This window comes from Gymnoscopelus braueri, assembly GCF_963280865.1.
Source record: "Gymnoscopelus braueri genome assembly, chromosome: 11".
In the NCBI taxonomy this organism is placed as follows: domain Eukaryota; kingdom Metazoa; phylum Chordata; class Actinopteri; order Myctophiformes; family Myctophidae; genus Gymnoscopelus; species Gymnoscopelus braueri.
The window spans coordinates 31,954,557-31,971,882 of NC_137613.1; the positions used below are offsets into that span (position 1 = coordinate 31,954,557).

The 17,326-nt window shown below is 45.4% G+C and overlaps 2 protein-coding genes across 2 annotated transcripts in view; both read left to right on the plus strand.

Moving 5' to 3' along the window:
- Positions 1-2,871: 2,871 nt before the first annotated feature.
- LOC308095585 (eukaryotic translation initiation factor 4 gamma 1-like) lies at positions 2,872-8,250 on the plus strand (the record flags this gene model as incomplete). The annotated part of the gene is made up of 1 exon (XM_080442636.1): positions 2,872-8,250. One exon carries the CDS (start codon positions 2,872-2,874, stop codon positions 8,248-8,250), a length of 5,379 nt encoding a protein of 1,792 aa, XP_080298762.1.
- A 4,055-nt stretch (positions 8,251-12,305) lies between these two features.
- Positions 12,306-17,326, plus strand: part of mturn (maturin, neural progenitor differentiation regulator homolog (Xenopus)) — a 6,340-nt gene continuing 1,319 nt past the window's right edge. The window contains exons 1-2 of the mRNA XM_080443120.1: positions 12,306-12,824; positions 17,277-17,326. The exon at positions 17,277-17,326 is cut by the window's right edge and continues 73 nt beyond it. Coding sequence (XP_080299246.1) covers positions 12,645-12,824; positions 17,277-17,326 — 230 coding nt within the window. The 5' untranslated portion in view covers positions 12,306-12,644. The remainder of the gene's footprint in view (positions 12,825-17,276) is intronic.

Sequence of the window (17,326 nt, forward strand, 5' to 3'; positions counted from 1 at the left end):
ATGTTTACATGTTTTTAACTGATCTGGGTTTAAAGGAACAAAATCAGTCTGGTACTCAGGCTCTCTCTGTGTTGTTATTGTGTTTTGTATCTCTGTTTTTAGATGGACCTATTGTGTCTGAAATAAAGTTGATCTAATCTAATCTATTCTGACGCCCATGTCTGTGGAACAGAACCCTGCATGTTATTATTCTATTATGGTAAAGCAGCAACATTCGCAAGCTTCTGTGATAGAGAAGGATATCAAACGGAACACAACCACCTTAAAGACTACATTGTGTGTATTCCTGCACTGTCTGCATCGAGTGACCTCAGTACATTGATTTCTTGGATATTCTACTTTTTTAGACTGATGTAGGTTCTTGGTTTCCCTATGATCCTAGATTACTATTTTTAAGCATTTGATGTATTACCTTGTGATTGCCTTGCTTACTGTAATTCTCTCTGGATTAAGAGCATCTGCTAAAAGCCTAAATTGTAAACTGTAGAAACACTGTACATACAAAAAGAGCAATTACCTTTAAACACTTTTGAAAAAAGAAATAGTAAATTAATTGTAGAAACACTGTACATACAAAAAGAGCAATTACCTTTAAACACTTTTGAAAAACAACTTTCCTATGTGGATGTATAGGCTGGCCTCCATGAGCCAATGCATATTGTAGAGAGCACGGCTACATAAACATTTGAAAAAACTCTCCATGGGCTCCCTTCTCTCAAGCCTAACTCTGGTGGTCTCAGTCTCAGTCCAGTGTCTATCCATCAGTCAGAAGGTTCCTGGTTCAAACCCGTTGTATCCAATCCAAATTTTATTTGCCGCACAGAAATCATTTACTTTATTAATTAATACATGTGCACTTTTTAAAGACAAGATGAAATGTTGACAGTATTTATTTTCAATTTTGTGACATTTGTTCTGGTGAATGGGCATGGCACGTGATAGAAGGAAAAATTTGGTGCTTTTCAACATGTAAACAGGGTTGTTAGTTAGAAAGGACGCCTGGGAAACAGAAGGTCACAGGTTCAGACCACAGCTAAACCGACTGGCAAGGAATTGTGATGAAAAACTGTATAGCCTAATTTAGAATACTAGGATTTGTCCATGTTGTGTAGATGAAGTAAAACATTTGGAAAACCTTTGTCTTAATGACTGATTTTTTAACAAGAGTTTGAAATATGCCATTATAAGCAACATAATAACAACATGCATTTTCAAGGTTCACTTTATTTGCCATTTACATGTTTTCACATGAAACGAAAATCGTACTCAGGACCAGCAGTGTACAATAAAAATAACTAATAAGCATAAAATCCTAAAGTGCAATGAAGTAAAACTGAGCAGCATATTAAAAACAGTAGCATCCATCATTTATCAGAACAGATAACATGGCAGCATGACATACTATTATTAAAAACGTAGTAAGGCAACTGTGAAAGTGCATTTATCGTGGCTTTAAGAGTTCAGCAGTCTAACAGTTTCCAGGTAGAAGCTCTGTTTAAACCTTTCAGTTTTGGCCCTGATTGACCGCAGCCTCCTGCCCGAGGGGAGAGGATCAAACAGTTTATGGGCCGGGTGAGTGGGGTCCTCCATAATGCAGGCCGCAGTGCTCCTACACCTGCTGATGTAAATGTCCTCAATGGACGGGAGACTACTCTGGGTGATCTTCTGGGCGTTTTTCACCACCCTCTGCAGTGCCTTCTTAGAGAGTGGCCCTCTCCACCACACACCTGTAGAATGCCTCCCGTACAGAGGTGTTGAGGCCAGCCTGCCTCAGCCTCCTGAGGAAGTAAAGGCGCTGGTGGGCCTTTTTTTAGGATGATGGAAGAGTTTGTGGCCCACTTCAAATCCTCTGAAATTTCCAGGTATTTGAAGCTGGGGACCCTTTCCACCATAGCTCCATTGATGAACAGGGGGGGAGGGGGGCGTGTTCTCTCCTTCTAAAGTCCACAATCATTTCCTTCGTTTTCCCCACATTGATGCAGAGACTATTCTCCGCACACCAGTCTATTAGTTCTGCCACCTCCTGCCGGTACGACACCTCGTCATCGTGGAATATCTGTCCCACTACAACCGTGTCATCTGCGAACTTCACAATATTTTAATATCCACAATCCCTCAGAACTCTGCTCAGCTGTTTCCAATGCTCATTTGTTACTTGCATGGTCTTCTTTCTCTCAAGTTCAGTCTATTATGTTTCTATATGGCTTATTGCGCATATTGCATATTGCTTTTTCTATATTGCATATTTCATTTATTGGCCCCCAACAAATTTCAAAAGAATTCCATAATATATATACATATTTTTAATCCATTAATTAGAGGAAAAAATAACTAGTGAAAATAGGCGATCTACAAGCTCACAACACGTCACAATTTGCTACGTGTTGTGAGCTTGTAGATTGCCTATTTTCACTAGTTTGGGTCCCGAGGAGACATCAAATTTCTCTTTTGGGTCTCGAGCTAAAAAGTTTGGGAACCACTGGTTACTTAGTAAGTAAGTTTTAAAGCGACAACTACAAATTGGTGTCACTAGGCAATGGTATGTGTTGTGTGTGACGTCAGACCAGATTTTGGTCAGCCTATATAGGCTATAGGTGTTGAAGAAGCATTTATATCACCACTGCATCCTAAAACCAGTTTGAGTAGAGTTAGAGATTGAAGCATACAGACGTCAATTGATACTATACTTGATTATTCATAATAATTATTACTTATTTTATTTCATTTGAGAGACTTTCATCTATTTAGAGAGAAAGAGAAAGAGAGAGAGAGAGAGGGGGAGGGGAGAAGAGAGAAGAATTGAGAAAAGAAGAGAAGAGAGAGAGGAGGGAGGACAGGAGGGAGGACAGAGAAACAATGCCTACAACTGAGATGGCAATCCGTCAACAGTACTCCCCGCATGCATCTGAGAAGTATGTGGCCAAACAACAGCACCCAGTGCCAGCAGCCACTCCTGGATTCCACCCTGGCACAAGCCCTGCTGATTATTGTACTTATTGTGGGACCTACTTGAAACAGGTGAAGTTAACGGTGCTGCCCATGGACCCCACCCATGTCTACCAGCCGGGAGCTTTCTCCCAGATGATGATGATAATCCCCCAACTGCAGCAGCCTCTCCCCAGCTTGCCACCAGATATAAAGTCTGGGTACTTTATACCAGGACAGTACCAATTGATGACCTATGTGCCTACACCTCAGTACCCAGTGCCAGCAGGCACTTCTGGCTTCTACCCTGGCACCATCCCTGGTACATATGCAGGGGCCTACTACTCTGCCCAGGCCCAGTTCATACCCCAGGTGCAGCCGGGGTGTGTTATCATGAATGCAGGTGTCCAGCAGCATCAGCAAAAACTGCCTCTGCAACACATCGCCATCAAACGGGAATGCAAACCAATCAGAATACGGGACCCTAACCAGGGAGGAAGAGACATTACAGATGAGATAATGTCAGGAGGCCGCAGTCGTTCAACCCCAACCGGACCCCAGTCAGCCATATCTGGATCAAAGAGTACAGCTGGAGCCCAGGCAAACGGTGAGAAGATCACAGCTGCTGCCCCCACATCTGCGCTGGTCAGACCTGATGACAGATTGAATCCTGCACTTCCAATTCCAAAGACCACTGACATTATCAAGAGAGAGGCCCTCCCTAAAGAGTCTCCTCCATCATACACAAATATTAAAACCCCTCCCTCTTCACCCCTGGACCTGCCACCCTCATTGGGCGACACTACTCTCGACAATGTGATAGATGTCCCCCCCAGGGAGCACACTCCTATCCTTCATTCAGCGCCCGAGGTGCCAGCCTACCCTTCACCCCTACCAGACAATGTCCCCACCTCTGCAGCACAGGACAGAACAGAAACAGAAACAGGGGCGAAGTCTGAAGCAGAGTCTGCTTTATTAGATGCAGGCTTTGCTCCTCCCTCCATCACCAATGGGGTGTCTGAGGTGGAGTCAGTGGGGCTCTCCATCACGCTCGCATCCAGTAGCCAGGCAGAGGTTACCCTGGAGACTCCCAATGCCCAGCAGGAGAACCTCTGCCTCCTGCCTGCACTGCAGGACCAAGAGGCCCCGGCCACTAGTAGTGGAATGTGTGACAACAGCCCCATCGAGTTGCTGGCCCCCGCCACTAGCCGTGGCGAATGCGACGACAGCCCCATCCAGTTGCCGGGTCAACTCGATGTGCTGGAGGAGCTCTGCAGGAGCTCTGCCTCCTGCCTGCCACAGGACCCCGAGGCTCCAGCCACCAGCACGGGCGAGTGCGATGACAGCCCTATTGTCAAGTCAGACACTACCCAGAAACTTGATAATCAGCTCTGCTTCCTGCCTGCCTCACAGGACCCAGAGGGCCCAGCCACCAGCACGGGCGAGTGTGACATTTCTATTGTCATGTCTGACACACCCCGGCAACTTGATACCCAGCTCTGTCTCTTGCCTGCCCCACAGAGCCCAGAGGCCATTACCCAGCAACTCGAAGTGCCCACACCCATTGTCCAGGCAATTCCTGCTCTGGTCACCCAGGCATCACCCTCACCTGTTGTCCAGGCACATCCCTCACCTGTTGTCCAGGTGACAATCGCACCCACAGCCCAGCCAGAGACACCAATCCCGCCTGATGTCCCTCAGACCACCGCCCCCATTGCCCAGGCAACGCTTACACCCAGAGCCCAGTCAGAGACACTTGAGACCATTGCCCCTGTTATCCCAGTTGCCTCTGACACTAAGATGGAGACTGCAACGCCGGTTGACAGGGTGGAGACTCCTGCAGAGGGAGTCGCCGTGGTCACAGCAGACGCTAAAGAGGTGGCGCCGGCCCCTCCTGCAGCCAACGAGAGGGAGGACACCCCCCCTCCCCCAGAGTTTTCTCCTGTGCCAGGGGAAACGAATATGCAAGCTGCTGTGTCTGTGTCAAAGAAAAAGAGAAAGAAAAAGAGAAAGATGAAGGACTTAAACAAGAAGGAGGCCATGGGAGACCTCCAGGATGCCTTTACAGAGAAGGTCGTCGAGACCCCCCCTGAGCCAGAACCCACCCCTGCTCCGGAGGCTCAGGCCCCCACAACCCCTCCTGCCCCAGAGGAGGCTGACCTGACCTGGAAAGACAAGGAGGACAAGATTGATGTTGAGACTATCCAGTCAAAGGACTCAAAGTCAGCCGCCACCTTCAATAAGTACCAGTACAAAGAAGAACAATTTCCAGTCAACCCAAAGGAAAATAAGAAATATGACAGAGATTTCCTTATGAGCCTCCAGTTCAGCTCAGCCAGTATGAAAAAACCTGAAGACCTGCCAACCTTCAAAGAAATAGTCCTGGACAAGGCCACTAAGATGACTCAGCGACAGCTGGACCCCAGTCATCTAACAAGCTTAAACTGTGGGCCTGATTTACCTTACTTGGTCAACCAGGACAGACATGGCATGGGAGGAGGTGGAAGAGGACCACCTCCAGGTATGGGTGGAGGCCTAAGTGGCGGGCCTCCTCGCTACCAGCAGGTAGCAATGAGGTCAGAGCCCAGGAAGATTATCATGCCACTGCCTGAAGACGTGCAGCTCAACAAGGCAGAGAAGGCCTGGAAGCCATCCAGCAAGAAGCCAAGGCTGGAGGAGGTTGTTGACCCAGAGGAGGCCAAGACCCAGTATCTGTTCAAGTGTGTGCGTGGTGTCCTTAACAAGCTGACACCTGAGAGGTTCCTGGAGCTGATGAAGCAGGTGATGGAGCTTCCCATCAACACGGAGTACCGGCTGAAGGGAGTCATCGACCTCATCTTTGAGAAGGCCATCTCCGAGCCCATATTCTCCAATGTCAATGCCAAAATGTGCCAACGCCTTCAGGAGCTAGAAGTCCCCTCCACAGATAAGCCAGTAGAATCTGTGAAGTTCAAAAAGCTGCTGCTCGACCGCTGCCAGCAGGAGTTTAAAAAGCACAAGGATGATGACGAGCTATTTGAGAAAAAACAGAAAGAGCTTGATGCCACTTCAAGGGAGGAAGATAAGCAGCGCCTTGAAGAGGAACTAGACAAGGACAAGAGGTACTCCCTGGGCAACATCCAGTTTATTGGGGAACTGTTCAAGGTCAGGATGCTAACAGGGAAGATTATGCATGACTGTATTGGCCAGCTGCTCAAAAATCATGACCTGTGCCTGGAGTGCCTGTGTAGACTTCTTGAAACCATTGGCAAGGACCTGGACTCTGATAAGTATAAGCCTCAGATGGACCACTACTTCAACCAGATAGAGAAGATCATCAAGCAGAGAAAGACCTCCAAACAGAGCCAGAAGATACGCTTCATGCTGGAGGATGTCTTGGACCTCAAACGGAATTACTGGGTGCCCAGGCAAAATACCAATGTTCCTAAGACCATCGCCCAGATCCACAAAGAAGTTGAGATGGAGGAGCACAAAGAGCACATGAAGTTCCAGCCACCCTTCTTCAAGAAGGAGTCAATCGGAGGCTTGGGGGGCAGAATCGGCGGAGGAGGGCCCGGTGGCCGAGGTCCACACACCCCTTGCCGGGGTAGCTTGCCCCAGGATGAGGGCTGGAAATCAGTCCCCAGTCCCCACAAGAACCGAGCCATCGATACTTCACATTCAAAAAGAAATTTTGACTTTAATAGCCAGCTGCTGAACCCAGGAGGTAAATGTACGTGGGCCAGCAGTTGGGTTAAAGGCAGCAGCGATGTCAAGCCGGCTGAACCTGACTCAGAGTCTGGCAACTGTCCGGCCACCAGCAACCAGAACAGATTCTCTGCTCCACAGCAACCCTCCTTAGTGCCCTCTCTGGACTCGGACAAACGAGTGCCTCAGAGAAATAGCTCTAGTAGAGACTGCGGGGAACGGTATGATCGATTTGACCAGGATGACAGGAACAGACAGATCAAACGCAGCTACTGCCGGGAGGAGTGCAGCCGCGAGAGAGATCGCGGCGATCTCTCTCGCGGCCCAGCTGACCCCGTCTGCCATGTGGCCAACATGACAAACGACCGGGAGCGGGAGGACAGAGAGAGAGACCGTGGAAGCAGAGACAAAGATTACACCAGGGAGGCTGGTCCCACACCCCCACCTCCCCAGACACCCGTCAAAACGGCCTTGACCGAGGAAGAGCTAGAGAAGAAATCCACAGCCACCATCGAAGAGTACCTTCTCATCAACAACATGAAAGAGGCACTGGATTGCGTGCAGGAAATGAACAGTGCCCAGCTGCTATTTGTTTTTGTGCGGAAAGGTGTGGAGATCACGCTAGACAGAAAGGACAGAGACAGAGAGAACATGGGGTTGCTGCTGCACCAGCTCATCAAGGCTGGCATGATGCCTACACAGCAGTACTACAAAGGGCTTCAAGAGGTCCTAGAAGAGGCAGAGGATAGGACCTATGACTGCCCCCACTTATTATTGTATCTGGCCGAGCTGATCAGCCCCATGCTCCACGAGGGAGGTATCCCCATGGGACAGCTCTTCAATGAGATCTCCAAGCCTCTCATTCCTCTGGGTAAGGCCGGAGACCTGTTGGTCCATATCATTAAACTCTGCAAAGGAATAAGCCATATAAAGGTGGGAGCCATGTGGAGGGAAGCAGGCTTTAGCTGGAAAGACTTCTTGCCTGAGGATGAAGACGTTATCAAGTTTGTGACAGAAAAGAATGTTGAGTTCACCCTGGGTGATGAGTCTGAGAGCGGCAAGAAGGAGGTGAGATCCACGGAAATGAGCAAACAGCTAAACAGACTTATCAAAAAGCTGGACAGACTTATCCAGGACAAGGACTTTGACTGGAACGAGGCAAATCTCAATGAACAGCAGACATCCCCCAACATGTTTATTAGAGCACTGATGACCTGCATCTGCCGGTCAGCCATCATCTCGGACAATCCATACAAGGTGGACAGTGAGAAGATCAATCAAAGAGCCGAGCTTTTGCAGAAATACCTGAATGACGAACAGAAGGAGTTGCAAGCTCTCTATGCCTTGCAAGCCCTCATGGTGGAGATGGAACAGCCTCGCTACCTGCTGTTGATGTTCTTTGACACACTGTACGATGGAGAGGTGATCAAAGAGGAGGCCTTCTACAAGTGGGAGTCCAGCAATGACCCATCTGAGCAGCAGGGCAAGAGCGTGGCCCTCAAGTCCACCACTACCTTCTTCACCTGGCTCCGTGAGGCAGAGGTAGAGTCTGACCACAGTTCCCCACTCCACCCTCCACCCTCTGGACTTCAAGAAAAACTGGCGGGGTTTCAGACAACATTGATCGTGGGAGAGTGATCATTGAGTGGACGGATGTAGGAGACTGAATCAGCTAAATCATTCTGCATGAACAGAATATAATACAAAAATACAAAGCAAGAAAAAGAAAATCTTTCTTTAACTGGGAGAGATTGCATTATGGATTAAATGTTCAATCGTACTATTCTTTTCTTTTTCTTTTTTTTTCCCCCCAGTTTTTTCCAGTTTATTATTGGTCTATTATCAAGCCATCCAGATGAGGGTCTGTGGGTCTGTGAGCCCGGTGCTAATTTCGCAAACCAATGGACCGATTAGCACCAAATGTCTTGTGAATGCTGACAACGGGCCGAGGAAGTACTTTCCTGCATTTTTCTCATATGTTGAATATTATTTGAAATATTTAACTTTTATTATAATGGAAGTCAGTTTAATCAGACTGAAACCTTAAGGGGGCTACATGCTTAAAAAATGTTTGACATCAGAACATTTTTCAGATGGCCTGTCCAAAAGGTTCTGACAGACAAGTGTCCATTCATGCTCCCTCCCAACCGCCCACTCAGTAATCCGATCAATGGGTCTGTCCTGCCACAACACAGCTGACGGATCACACTGTCGCCTCAGGACAGCATTTGTGTACAACCAGTGCTGTGATTTCAGTACCTGGATGTCGTTCCGACGTGCGGGGTCACAGAGGTAAGTGGTTTTGCTATTTCTTGCAACAGTTTACAATGCATGGTCACTAGAGGGAGTTCAGAGGTGTTTGTAGAGACTAGTTCCTCTCCTTAGCCAACGTCTGTACCAAACTATCACTTCTTTCAGTGCTGGTAGAATGAAGGCTGGGCTGAATGTGAAAACCAAAATAGATATATCACGCCCACCCAACTTCCGATAAATCTCACAAACAAATTTGGACAGTGTGAATTACATCAATTTGTAGTTATAACCTACCCTGTCCGAACAAAGTTCTGATGTTTGGACAGAGCATGAATTGGCCTTTATACGTCATAGATACATCAAAGCTGACATTTTTTATAAGATTTGTTTTCTCATTTGTGCTTTATTTCTGATAGTGACAGTGAGAGAGCGACTGTAATGGCAGGAGAATAAGAGGGGATGACATGCACTTCAGGACAAATCCACAAAAGGGTGACCTTTGTGTTTTATGGCAGGGCTCTGCAGGAGGCTAGCTGTGTGTGCGTGTGCATGCGTGCGTGCGTCCGTCCGTGTCCGAAGTTAATCGCAATCTTCACACTGCTACAGGCTAAAACACCTCTACAATTTTTTTTCACATGTATGTTTTTCTGTGGACACACCCACCAGTTCATAAAATATGCTAGATTTGGACCTTAGGACCACCCACTTAATACATATTTCATATCGGCTGCTACTTGCACAAGAGACTGAGAGTGAGGTACTCTGCCTTTATTATTTATGTTATTTTGTGTGTGTGTGTGTGTGTGTGTGTGTGTGTGTGTGTGTGTGTGTGTGTGTGTGTGTGTGTGTGTGTGTGTGTGTGTGTGTGTGTGTGTGTGTGTGTGTGTGTGTGTGTGAGTACACACCTTAAATATATTCATTGTTTTGTTATTTGTCTTTTTCCTTTTTTCCCTCAACTCTTATGATTATCTTTTGTAACTTTAATTTGTGGTAATTTAACCCAAACTTGTGATGTGTCTATGAATTTGAAGTTGCAATTGACTTGTGAAGTATTAATTAACCCTGCATATTTCATCATACAACAGTGTCTCACTGACAATGTAGCATATCTACAAGTTCACAACATGTCACATCTGCAACGCGATGACTTTCAAGGAATTTCTCATAATTTGTGCCAGCACAAAAATACCACACAACTCCAATTCAATGAAGGGAAAACGGGAGAGGGGTGATCAAAACAGACATCACAGTCATGGTGTTAAACTAAAACACACACATATATACTGTAAATCACCAAATGAATATCATGTCACAACACTACAAATAAAGTCTCACAACATAAAACCATAACGGTTCCCATATTCAAATAACAAGTTAATAACACACAACTTCCTGTGCCCCAGGGCATACTGGGAAATGCAATTCTGACTTCTAACCACCTGGGAACAATACTGTATTAACATTAATGAGAAGGGAGAGATGGTGGATAGCTTTAGGTGCATCACAAGATCAGTCCGTTTCTATTTGCCCATTTCACAGAGCTTGCAGCTTACAAACATAAACCAAAAATACATCCTTGTACATTTTAACCACACCGTTGTTCATATTGGACTTTAGGAATGACCTGGCTGCCAAGGAACACTGGCAGTGGTATGAGGAGAGAAAAGAATAGCTTGGAGAAAATGTGGCTTTGGCTGGAAGGTTCCTCTCAGATCAGAAGATTTCTTGTATGTTATTGTATGTCTTTAAATGTCTCGATGAATTGAATACACAGGACCACAACGGAAACAAGCCCATACGGCTTTTTGTGTTATCCTTTCAGCATCATTGTATAATCATACCACTGTACTATTTGCAAACTGTCAATAAAGTATTCAATCAATCAATCAAAGCTTAACCACTTAAACCTCATATGGTTTGAACGGAGACCCTCAGGGCTCTATACTAGGGGGTTTTCTGTTATTGCGAGGAAAGCTTTCGCAAAAAATAGCCGATCGACAAGCTCACAACACGACGCAGCACAGTGCGTTGTGAGCTTGTCGATCTGCTATTTTCTGTGAAAGCTTTCCCCACAATACGGATGCTGGGGTTTAAGTGGTTAAAGCCACAGAAGAGCAGAAAACTGCAACAAACTAGTAACATGCCTCCTAAAACTCCAGGACATTGGAGAAATAGGAAAAGATCACCGGAATTCAGACGTGTACCTGTAGCTTATGTATCTCGAGAACCGTCAGACGATCGACTTCAAACTCCGATCTGACCGATTTGCCCATACATGGGGCAAACACTTGGTAAAGTGTGTGTATATAGTAAATATCACAGGCACATATGCAGAGATTTATCTTATTTATAGTAGCATACGTGTATTTACATGTACTGCACATACATACGTATATGTGTATGTAGGATATTTGTAACCCATGGTTTATCATTATTGCTGACTGATTTGTCTTTTACTTTTTTCATTTTAAGTGTCTAATGTTAGATAATGAAAAATAAAAAATAAAACGTATATAATGAGAAAGGTTATAGAAAAATGTCAGTCCCCTCATGCATTAAAAGGACAATCAGTCACCAGAACCAGTCTAACAGTTAACATGGAGTTTGAAGTTGAATGGGATTATATAGGAGGGGGGCGTGTCTGATCAAAATAATACCAAATGTCTCAATATTGAATCAGGCAACTGAAAACTGTCTGGGGTGCACACAAAAGCCAGAATAGACGTTAAAATGACCCCAGAGGTGTTTTAAATGGGTGTTCCGCATGCCCCTTTAAAGTGAAATGCTTCTTTTAAGGGCATAGGATGTCTTAGGTCTTTGTAAAGGGTAATTTGGAGTCAATGCTGTTAATAAATCAGTTCATAGTACACAGGCAAACCACAAGATATACTGTAGCTAGTTGGCCAAATAATATGCTGCCATGTCAGTGAATGGACAATGTCGCCACCCAGTGGTAATGAAAAGACTTGCTGATCATTGTGAGGTTATTCAACACACCCACATTCACAAGGGTTTACTTTATCGAGGCAAAACAGCCTCCACATGCGTTCTATGATGATGAGCATATATTTGTTTTATCCTGCAGGTTACGTATCTGATGTAAAATAAGAATGAATGATGTTTAATAGAACAATAAAGGCTAGTTAGCGTTGGGAGCCCAGCCCTGGTATGTATAAGCATGAATGCAAAGTGTATTCTATAAGATTCTGATGATAGCCTAACAACTGCGATATGAAATCAATGAGCACGCCTTTAAAAAATAAATTAACCACTTTAAAAAAAAAAGTTGTGTTAAAATTAACTTGATGCAGCCTATATAGAAGACATGGGTGAATTGATAGGCCTAGGTCTAGCACCGCTTCACTTCTTTTCGTCATCGCGTTTTTTACAGCGGGCGTGTGTACGTTCCTGGCCGTGTGCGTATGCGACCCACACACACACACACACACACCGATCGGATGATCTCATAATAACGGGGGGAAAGCAGAATGAGGGTTTAAGACCGGGATAAAGACCGAACCCGGTTACAGGCAGCGGCTATGCGTCAACAGTAGGACCTATAATATCCTTCACCCCCGTGGCCATGCATGCGATCCTCTAGAGAATAATGCGGTAGGGGTTTCTCTTTCTGCTGCTGTCCCGTCAGCTGTTTTTTGTCTGGAGCATCACCACCGTCCGTTGCGTGGCTCACAGGGCAAGAAAGATAACATAACACCCCCGCCGGACTGAAAACAGAGCGCGATCAGAGAGAGAGAGAGAAAGAGGGATCTAAACGGAGGATGGAGTTCAAGCAGCTGGTGGACACCGCGGAGAAATGGTGCGCCGCCAACCCGTTCGACCTCATCTTCGCGGAGGAGGACGACGAGCGGCGGCTGGACTTCTACGCGGAGCCAGGGATCTCCTTCTACGTGCTCTGCCCCGAGAACAACCTGACGACCGGCGGAGGCACGGACAATTTCGTAAGTGTCTCTGATCGCGGATCTGAGTGCGTGCGTGGCAGGCACGCACGCACACACACACACACACACACACACACACACACACACACACACACACACACACACACACACACTCACACTCACACTCACACTCACACACACACTCCACACCACACTACTACACGGGCCTGTGGCGTGCCGTGCGTGTAGTGCGTTTGCGTGTGCGCTTGTCTGTTTGTGGTAAATGGAGGTGGGTGGAGAAGGGGGGGGGGGTGTTGTCCTGTCCCGTCCCTGCTGATGGATAGGCGGATAGAATTCAACGCTCTGCTCTTAAGAGTGAGTCAGTTACGGTGTTCACCCAGCAGGAGAACAGCGCACATTGAATAAGATGGTGATGATGATGTCATCCTTGGTGCCTTATTCTTCTTGTGTCAAAAACCAACATCAGCAGCAGCAGCAGCAGCAGCAGCAGCCGCCGCCTGTGATGATAACCCTAAACCCGCACACAGTATAGGCTGCGATGGTGCGAAGGGGCCTGCACCGCACGCATAAATAGGCCTCGTGTTATTGTCTGCGTGCATGAGCTCCATAGAGGCCGGCTGTCACTCACGCACATTAACAGAGAGGGCGGGGGCCAGATGGTAGCCTACTGTCCCACTGCCCCCAGGGCTTCTGTCTGTTCTGTCAATAACAGATTATATCAGGCCTCCTCCCTGCCTATATGTTGTATAGCTACAGACTACAGATGTTGCCTCTGTTGAATGCATGTTGTGTTGGGGTTTAAAGCAATAAGCCACAAGACGTCTCAGTTTACCTTGTATTTTATAATGGCTGAGAGGCGTAGTGACCCTCTCGGCCATTATAAAATAGAGGTAAACTGAGACCTTGCCTGGCTTATTGCTTTTCTAAAATAGTTACAAATATGGCAAAATGCCCCAATTAAAACAGTTAATAATTCACTACAAGAGTACAAGAACAACTTCAACAAGAAAGTAGTTCCCCTTCCCGGCCACCAGGAAGACCCACTTCCTCATGACAGAGACGTGCGACATACCAAAGCCTATACCGCTTGTGCTATAACCACGGCCGGCTTCTGTGACGAACGCCGAACTGCCTCTCGTCTACCAAAAAAGACGTCTCAAGCGAGCTTGTGTCACGAGAGGCGCCGAGCGAGCTAGAGCAAGTGAGTAGCTGTGCCGAACGTTGCAAAGTTCGCTTGAGCCGACTCAGCGCCGTCCGAGTTATGTACCGATAGGGACTGAATCATAAATCAAGTTTTGGCGAGAGCGTTTGCCCCAACTGCCACTCAAAGTGGCTAATGGCCAATCACAGCACGTCCTTGCACAAGTGGTATAGCCTTTGGGATGATGTCAACTTTTCCCCATAAAACTATAGAGATACAAAGCTTAACTGTTAGGTCAATCTCATGGTAACTAAGATATTCGATATAAATTCCTAATTTAGGATTTAGAATTTACAATGCACATTTAGGCAGATTGGTGTAGCCTCTGTTCTGTTCAGAATCTTCCACTGTTTATCTTTGTTTTTTTCTTCATCTCAATGGGCCTCATTCACCAATAACTTCATAAGTTTTCTTCTTAAATTTCTTCCTAAGTGAATTCCTAACAGAAGTCTTATGGATTTATGAAACGTTTTTAAAAGGCAGAATTGTTCTTAACTTTGTTCTTCTTATGATGATGAATCTCAATCCTCGTAACTTGAAGGGGTGTTCCAATTAATATAATTATCATAGGTAGACGCCCCACCTATCCTAATTAGCATCCCAATTACCATAGGGAGCCGCCCCACCAATCCTCATATAAGGCATGACTGCATGGCCCTGCCTGCACTCACACAGTGTGTGATTGCTGCTCACAGAAATCACAGGAAATCACACACAAAAATCAAGTTTAGAGGATGAAGTCAAGAATGCCTAAACCTAATCAATAGTTCTGTGGAGGTATTTCTAAAGTGAACAGCAATGGGGGGCGTGGGGTGGTTATGGGGTGGGTATGGGGCTTGGGCTTCAACTCAACCGAGTCTGTTCGAGTTGGAGTGAAATTTTCAGAACTGTTGAACAAGCACATGCTGTGGACCCCCTGGAACTCCCTAAAGGACCCCTGGGGGTCCCCAGGCCACACTTTGAGAACCACTGCTCTAAAGATAATGATAAAAATATTATTGTAATTTAAATCCTATATAATTTTATTGTAGAATTGAAAAAAAACAGAAGAAAATGTTATTTTGCGCAAACAATTTAACACTCAAATGTGCCTAAGAGTGCTCTTTAGTGTGCATAGATTATGTTCTTACCCAAGAACAAATCACAGCAAAGAAAACATTGGTGTATGCCTAACAACAAATTTCTTCTTAAGAACGGTTGGTGAATGAGGCCCAATGTCTCACTTCATCCCTCTCTCAAATTCTCTCACTCTTTCTCGTGCATGTTAAAGAGGTGGTGCCATGGTTTTGCACTTTTTCTGTTTTTCATGTGTCTATGAGGTTAATAGAACTTCATTAAGCCCCCTGGTGGTGTTTTTATGGTGTTTTATGTCTTCTTTCACTATTTTGAGTTTCTTCCTGGAGGCTGAAACCTTGAGGGTCAAACGTGCCAATAGAAAAACAGCACTTTAATGACACAGTAAAATGATACCCTCCCCCTCATTATCATAACACAACAGGTGTGGGCATGGGGAGGAGGAGGGACTAGGACAGGTGGGTGGTGCTAAGGTGGTGGAGGAGGTGCTAAGGTGAGAACCAGGTATACTTAATGAACTGGAGGCGTGTCCACATAAAACATAATTTTAACACTTTCTGTACACTTTTTTGAAAAAAATCTTCCTCCTAGTTTAACCATAATACCTGATGATTATGTTTTAGGGGGGGAAAAAATCACTGAAAATCACGGCACCCTGTCTTTAACTGTTGCAACTTGCAACCCAACCCATCCACAATGTCAATGCACCTGTATGTATGCAGGGATGTAGCAGGGAATTTGCGTCCCTGGGCACATTAAGCCTTAGTAAGTGTGTTTTGTCACACATTATACTGACTAATGAATCTGAACCCCCTCCCCTCCTGTATCACACACACACACACACACACACACACACACACACACACACACACACACACACACACACACACACACACACACACACACACACACACACACACACACACACACACACACACACACACACACACACACACACACACACACACACTCTTATGTCTGCTATGTGTTCAGAATCAGAATCAGAATCAACTATATTGTCACATCACAGGTTTACAGGTGTATATTAGTAGGTGAAATTCGTTCTTATTTCCTTTTTGTTATTTCCATAAAAAAGAAAGGGGAGAAGAAGAAGGGGTAAGAGAGATCAATCAATAAAAAACAAACAAATTATATACATATTTACACATATTACCTGAGGTAAGACATACTGTAAGGTGCGGTAGCCGGTAAGTACCTGAGGTAAGACATAAAGGTGCATGAGCACAGCAGCAGATACTGTACATGATATGCTATGGACTTTAGTTAAGGTGCGAGCAAAACAAAAGACAGTGTGTTGTACATGGGATTAGAAAAGGTTATTCTGATTATTCAGTTGTTCTAGAGTCTACAGGATTCCAGAGATCCAGTTACCCATGGTCGATCAATATTGCTATCAGTAAGAGGCATCACCTTCTCTCTCTCTTTCTCTCTCTTACACTCTCACTCTCACGCACGCACACACGCACGCACGCACGCACGCTCGCACGCACGCAGGCAGGCGCGCACACACACACACACACACAGAACTAGCCCCTTTTCCCTTAAAACGTTGCAGAGCACAGACATTTTCTTCCACTAGGTGGAACTATAATATCAGTTCTACAGTGTTTATTTTCTTCTCATTGTTTTGTAGTTCTACACAGAGGTTTAAGTGAAGCCATAAAGTTAGACTGTAATAAAAAACCTAAATCCTAACCAGTTATTTGTCAAATTGTCTGTGAAGTAGCTGCTTTAATTTTGGGCACTGGCAATGAGGAAATTATTTTCATACTGATTAGCGCTCTTTATTTGAGTAATTGCACCTCATGTTTGCTGATATTGTTCAGCAAACATTAACAGTGTTGAGTTTGCAGATCATTTACCAACTTAAACAACTGGAAGTAAAAAACTGATCAAGTCCCTCAGAGCTAGACTTTGACTTTGAGAAATAGAGGTCTAGCAAACTAGGCTACTAGTGGAAAAATATTATGTGGAAAATTGTGTGTGTGTGTCGGGGGGGGGGGGGGGGGGTATTTACATGACTTGTAATGTTCATGCTTGTGTGTGTCAAGAAAGTAATCACTAAGAGTTATACAAGAAAAGGTGTGACAATATTGCTACACTGCTTATACAGTGTTTGTCAGAAATAAATGATGCATGGTAGAAAAACTAATATTTCTCTCTCGCTCTGTGTGCGTGTGCGTGTGTGTGTGTAGCATGTGTGGAGTGAGAGTGAAGACTGCCTTCCATTCTTACAGCTGGCTCA